Genomic DNA, 7,043 nt, shown 5'->3' with positions numbered 1-7,043 from the left:
TTCACTCAGGTTATCCCCGAGAGCCGAACAACGAGCGCTCTCCGGCTTACCGGGCCGATCCGGCCGTTTTCCCAGATTTTTCCATCCAGGTGTTTGCGCCCGCTGTTTGCAGCCTCGTGCGGCCTCAGGTGAATCGATGGCACCGGGGAAAGGCACAGCCGCGCCCTTCCTAACCGGGTGTGGTCGCGGTTCCCCCACGGGGTCCCTTCGGGCCGGGCTGGCCCTGCAGCGGCAGGGCCACTTTGTACTCGGTGTTAGAAGGGGAGAAATTAACATAATCTTTGTTTCTCCTCATCACTCACATACTAGCGGTTGAACTCCCCTCCCCAAAATTTCAACACACACCTTTGATGCTTCTTTTGCTCCCCCATTACTGGTTTTACTGTTTCCGGACCGTGTTGGGACAGCAGTGCCCGGCGGGCGCACACGGCCGCAGGGCTTGCGGCGTTGGGGCAGCTCCTGCTCAAAACGTTTCCAGAACTGGTGTAAGATGTCAAACGCCTTATTGACCCATCTTCACTGCCAATTTACCAAAATTTAAATGTAAGATAGATTTAATCCTTACACTTTTCATTCTTACTCCTTTTGTTTTCTTCTTTTTGCCAAGCAATTATGTTACCTTTATATTCTTCACCTGAAAGTATAGACCATAGTCAATATGAGAGGAAGGAGGAGGACAGCATTTACTTTGGTTTTCCTGATGTGTCTCCTATTTCCTAAGACTTCCTAATCACTATTTCCTAAGAGGCAATTATTCTATTGGGGTGCTGGGCAGCAATTCTTCCATCTAGACATTGAAGTGGCGTTGTCATGTGTGGGTTCACATACCTCAATAGAAGTTTAGCTACACAGATTTAGGGTTTCTGGTGCCTATTGTAACAATTATTCCTAATGTTGCTTTATCAATTAAATATGTAATTTTCATTGCTTATAACTGCCACGTTTTGAAAGTGCTAAATGATGTTTTCATTTCAGCTGTTTCTCCCACTAACCCTGCATCAAGGGGCTCCACTTATTATTCTACCTGTCTAAAGATTAAATTGCACAGTTTTGGTCACATTACAGAAGAAAAAACCCATCTCTCTTACTGTAGCTGTTCCTCCTAATTTCCAGGGGCTCCTTTGGCCACAAAATCAAAAGAAGGAAGAATCTCCTGTAACAGTAATTAATCTTCAGCCTGTTTCTCATCTGTCTGATGAACACATGGGAAAGAACAGCTGGTGTCAGTGCAAGATATATGGGCTTAGTGATGAGGAAAAAGAAACACAGAGGATGAATTTCCAGGACTGGGAAACAGGACAGCAGAGAATGGATGTGAGGCATGAAAAGATGGAAGATTATGGCCAGAGACTGGCGAAGTGGGTATGAGGGAGGGAGGGTATTCAGGCAGTAGCCAGTGGCTGAAAGGAGATGGGGATACTGGAGAATCTGCCCTGAGGAACAGGAGCCCACCAGTGCTGGCTCTCAAGTGGTCATGAAGCCCATAAGCACAGCATGTCACATGGAGAAAGAAGTGTTCTCCTACTACTTTAATTTTTTCTGATAGTTGGTTCACAGCATTCAGACCTGCAGTCATGCCATGAAAAAAAAAAAGGATATTTTAAAGAAGACTTAAGGCAACTATACAGTAAACGTGAGAGCTCCAAAGACAAAGCCCTCCCCTACAGTATTGTATGTTGTTTGTGATAGGAATCAGTTTTTAAATTACCTTTGCAGAGTGGTTTTTTCCACAAGACTCCTGCCTCATTCAATACAAGGATGTCTTTAATTAATGTATAATTCTTCAACGTTTCTCTTCATTTTCATCATGTAAAGTGCAATCTTTCATGTCATATTCTCTGTACATTCTTCAAACCCTGCCTTGAAGGCAGGTTAATTAATTTCCATGATGACTTTCCTGTGGTAGTCTTATAACTCCTTCAAAACATTCATAAATTTAACTTTGTAGCAGCCTTCTTAGTTGAAGTAGTACTATTATCATATTTTGCACACAGGGAAGAGCTAACAGAAGGTAATGTGTCTGGAGTTGTCTGTGGTGGTTTGTTAATTCTTTTATGTTGTGGAGGCTGGCAGGTTGTTTGAAAGCAAGGAACAGTGGATTTAATACAGTGTGCATCCACCAGCACTTCAGAAACAAGAGCATAACTGTTCTTGCTCTGGTTTGACTTTAAATACTTCATAGATCTTTAAGCACTACATGTAGTGGGTTACTTAGGTAATCTACTAAAGCTTTGGTATGCACTTACACCTGCCAGTCAGGAGCTATTTTCAGCATGTCTGTGTATCCTTCTTTATGACAAATAGAAGAACTCTGGGAAATTTTTTAATATTCAACCTTCAAAAAGGAAGTTATGAACAGTTTAATTTTACCTATAGTTTACAGAACAAGATTATTTTCTTGACTATAGCAGCAAAAGGGGCCTTCCCAGCTGTGGTGGGACTACAGCCAGCATTTGCATGCTTAGAACTGGGGATGTCACCATGTTCCTCCCTAACTCTCCACAGCCCACCTTCCTTTAATGTTCCTTCCTATCAGCAGAAGGAAAGAAGGAAAGCATCCTAGAGGTTGCTCCTAGAGGGGCAATGGGAGGGTCCACTTTTGAGTGATAGGGGAAGGATTACACAACTTTTACACAGTCCTATAGTCTTTGGTTGCTGAGGGATGGGATTGGAAAATTTCTCCTCATCTCCTGGGCCAGGAGTGTGAATTATCACAGCGCTGCCTGCAAGGGCAATGAGACAGCAGGGAGAAACTCTGTGTTTGCTGGGCGTTACCAGTCTCTGATCAGCAGCTCTCTGGCATAAATTATAAAGCAGTGCAGGAATTTCCCCAACACAGAACTTCATCTCTGTAAGGCGCATCACATTGAGCACTCCATTTGGGAAAGTGTTTATTGCAGATACTTTGATTATTCTGCTTTCTTCATCTGAAGCCCAGTTTGTCCTGCTAAGAATGAAGCTCTGGTAACACTTGTTCTAGATTGTTGTACTTTGAAACATTGTTCTTTCTTTTAAGGCGTGTTGTGCATTGCTAAAATCAGCACCACCTTGGATTTCTTTTGTGGTAAACATTTTTCCTCTCTTCCCACACATTTTGAGGAAATTCTTTATTTAAAAAAGGTCTGTGCAAATGAGCTACCATAGGTGATGGTCAACCTAAGCCTGTGAAAATCTCAGAGGTAAATCTGTAGAGAAATAAATTCTTACAGTCAGCTCAGGATGCAGACAGAAAAAAGCTGGAGAGACTGATAATTTTGTCACCTTAACAGACATTCAGATAAAAACTGTCAAAAGTGTAAACTAAATTTTAAAACCTTGTCTTCTTTTCTCAGTGTTTTTGAGATGGTGGTATCTATGCAACCATCCCACCCGAGGAATGCTTCTGAAGGAAAACAGAACAGTCAGTCCTGAGCAAACTAGCCAAATCTACAGTGTTACAAATCTATGTTGGTCCACAGTTTTTGCTGTATTTTGCCATTTTGAGTCAATAGCCAAGAATTTGAGTGCCCAAAAAAAGTAAGGCAAGTAGAATGGCTGCCTGGTGTATTTCAGTTGGAGCAACTAGCCTAGTGTCATGCAAACACTGCATGTCAGAGATGGTAAATCCATTTCTCCCAGGCAATATTTGTCTGCTTTAATTTCAAAATCATCCTTCTTTTTCTGAAACTTGGAAGTCCAGTGCCTCACAACCTCTGGATGAAATTCAGTGATTAGACCAAAGTATTTTTACAAGCAGTGCAAAGTCATCTGGAAGGAAGTGCTCCTCTTCACCAGGTAAGTTTGTGTTCTCTGAGATAAACAGAACATGAGTCAGAAGTTAGAAAGAGTGTTTTAGCACATGCATCAGAAACTGAAGAAAGGTGGTGTGTATAACTAAATAGAGTTGTTCCTGATTGTTGAAATATTAACTCAGCATCTTAAGCATTCCCCTAAAATAGATTACAAGGTTAAGGTCACATAGGGGTAAGACAAGGGAGAATGGCTTTAAACTGAAAGAGAGCAAGTTTAGATCAGATATTAGGAAAAAATTCTTTACTGTGAGGGTGGTGAGGTACATGGACACATTGCCCAGAGGAGTTGTGGATGCTCTGTCCCTGGAAATGCTCAAGGCCAAGTTGGGTGGAGATTTGAGCAGCCCAGTCTAGTGGAAGGTGCCCCTGCTCACCATAGGATGGTTGGACTAGATGAGCTCTAAAAGGTCTCTTCCAAGTCAAACTATTCTGTGATTCTATGAAAGGATAGAAACACTCATGGAGTAATTGACTGATAAGAAATCTTCCTCATGAGAGATCAATCTTACATAAAAAAGTCATGGGCACTGAGTCAATAAACTGAGGACCATTGTGATAACAGAGAAAATATTTTTTTCCAGTAGCTTGAAATTATTCTATAGAATGTGTTGGTGGTAGCAGTCTTGAAGGTAGATACCAACAGCAAAATGGTGCTCTGTTTCACAACTACAGTTTTGAAATCAGAACTCATGATTGTATTTCTGAAGGACTTCTACCTTTTAGTCAAAAATATTTTTATAAAAAATAGTTGCATTTGCCCAGGTGAAATGGCTTCAATTTCTGTTTATCTCTCACTGTTTAGGAAGTCACAGGTACTCACAGGCATCTTCTCCTGATTGAAGAGCAGGAACAATGTGCAACTCAGTCTGGAAAAACTTGAACTACATCTGTCTGCTTTATTTTTGTGTATTTATATATCCAAGAACTGTCATTCAGTGAGTAATATCAGCCTAGTGTTAAAATAATTTTTAAGATGAATCATAATGGATTGCTTTTGTATTTGTTATTTGACATGTGAAAAGTGTATTCTTTCTCCTTCATGTGAAAGTAGATTTTTTTAAAACATTGTTAAATGTTAAATTGATAAATCACATATCCCAATATCCTATGCCATATGTGCTTTTTTTGTACTCTACAAATGCCTTGAACTAGGGGCATATTTTCTCTTGCCTCACTCTTTTCACTTTTATCCTTTGAAGTTCAGTCATAGCTATTTGATTTGGAAAAGGTTGGCACTAACAGGGTTGATCTTCACAAAAATAAGTGAAAATAGAGCAGGAGAGGAACTCTCTCATCGCCTTGTCTTTTGTTATTTGCTGACAGCAGAGGCATTTCAAGTCATGTACAAACATAGCCCTGTATACACACCCTGCTTTGCTGAGCATGGTTATGGGATAAACAGTAGTGGAATGCAGTACAAACCTATTTCACATTGATTTAAACTGATTAAAACTGATTATTTTGTCATCAATATTTCATTGAAAGGCTGATATTTATTATTTCTCCAGTTCTTATGTAAATAAGTCCTTAAATATTTGCCACCAAATGCCTGCTATTCTTCTCCACATTCAAAACCTTGTGAGCTGTGTTACTAATTGCTTTGCAGATTTGTGGGCAGGTATCATTGGGCAATAAGAACAAGTTAGATTTTAATGAGTTTTGGATTGCTTTTGATTCTGGGATGCAACTAAAGGTTATTTACTGCAGTATTAGGTAAAGAAATGGCAAAAGCTCTGTCAGCTTTTCATGCTTTAAGAGGATGTGACAGTCTTACCTTTGCTGGGGGAAGCAGGAGAAGATAGATCTTGCTTTGGAAAGGAAGAATGTCTGCCCTGCAGCCATAGAAATATTTTTCTGTTTCTCTTCACCACCTGCTGAAGTGAGTGATATTTGCCTGAAGGATTTGCAGTTATTTGTAGTACTTTTGTTTAACTGCACCAGGATACTTTGCCAGGAAGTGGAATATTCTTCCCCCAGCAGTACCTCAACTGAACATGCAGGAGAAGATTATCTTATATAGGAGAGAAGCATGGACAGGAATGTTCCTACCTCAGGCTGATAATGAACTGTTCTCAAGTTTATGGAATATCAAACCCTAAAATGTTTATACCCTGATTGAATGCCTAAAATAGCCTTAAACTAATTAAGTTTAGCTATCATTGAATAATAATTATACTGCATCAGATGTCAGTCAGTCAGCAGAGAATTAGTTTTTTACTTTTTTGGTTAAACTAGCATCCCAAGTATGATAAATTCAGTTTTGAAGAGAAGGGAAATCATGACTACCCTGGGGATGCAAAACCTCTGCAACATATAGACCAGGTAGTCCAAGCAGTCATGTGGTCTTGAGAGTACATAACTTTATGGGTAGCACTGCAAGTGCACAGCCAGAGTGCCTCACAGTCACAGTAAGACCATTTGCATGCTCAGTGCTCTGTGCTCACCACTTCCTAAATGCTTGGCAAGTCCAGTGCCTCAGCCAGCTCTGGGAGAGACATGATAATTCTAGGAGAGAAGTCTGTGTGCTTTAGGTCTGCTTTCATAACTAATTTTTGGTGATTTATTAAATCATAATCATTCATGAATTTTTACCTTTTAGGAATCTATGATGGATGAAGATGTAATTTAAGAAAATACTTAATATCTGCCCAGCATAGGGAAGTAGAAGTCAAATTCTCTTTGCTTTTATTGAAACATAAAGAAAGAACATTGTAAAAAATGAGGATTTTATTTACTCTTATAATAAATTTTTCATTCTTCCTTAAATTCCACAGACAAGGGTTGTGCCATGTGACTTGGCTCACTCAGACATAGGGGAAGCAACACTGGTCCCAGTGATTCTGTGGCTGCTTCAAAGCGTGGTAAATCAGACTAGGCCTGGAGATGGCTACAGTATGAAGGCCTCCAGGTTATTAAAATGAGATCAATAATTTTTAAGCAAGCAGTATTTGAAAAATAGTTGAGCAGAATCTGAAATCAATTAGTATAAAATATTACACCAGGCATTTTAACACAAAAGGGGAGGGTCTATTGATAAAACTTGTTCATCAAGAATGAAATGGATTTTCAGGCTGAGTTCCATTGCCTTCAACACAGCTACAACAAATTACTCAGTCTGTCTCTGAAGAGAAAAATCAGTTACTGCCTTTTATAATGTGCAAACATTCCATAAAAAATTCCTAACTAGATATGCTAAAAAGATAAAATGACAACTTCAAGGAATCTAATGGAGATGCATTTAGATAGTTGTCA

At 39.7% G+C, this 7,043-nt stretch overlaps 1 protein-coding gene across 1 annotated transcript in view; it reads right to left on the bottom strand.

Annotated features, from left to right (window-relative positions):
• The window catches only part of MAP7D2 (MAP7 domain containing 2), a 79,941-nt gene extending 79,290 nt beyond the window's left edge, over window positions 1-651 (bottom strand). Inside the window, exons 1-3 of the mRNA XM_031061212.1 lie at window positions 635-651; window positions 346-519; window positions 51-247 (exon numbers count right to left, since the gene is read on the bottom strand). Of these exons, the coding sequence (XP_030917072.1) occupies window positions 51-247; window positions 346-519; window positions 635-651 (388 nt within the window). The remainder of the gene's footprint in view (window positions 1-50; window positions 248-345; window positions 520-634) is intronic.
• Between the last annotated feature and the right edge of the window lie 6,392 nt (window positions 652-7,043).

The sequence above is a fragment of the Geospiza fortis genome, unplaced genomic scaffold, assembly GCF_000277835.1.
Source record: "Geospiza fortis unplaced genomic scaffold, GeoFor_1.0 scaffold285, whole genome shotgun sequence".
Lineage (NCBI taxonomy): Eukaryota > Metazoa > Chordata > Aves > Passeriformes > Thraupidae > Geospiza > Geospiza fortis.
The sequence above is the reverse complement of the archived record's forward strand: the minus strand, read 5'-3'. Positions and strand labels throughout refer to the sequence as shown.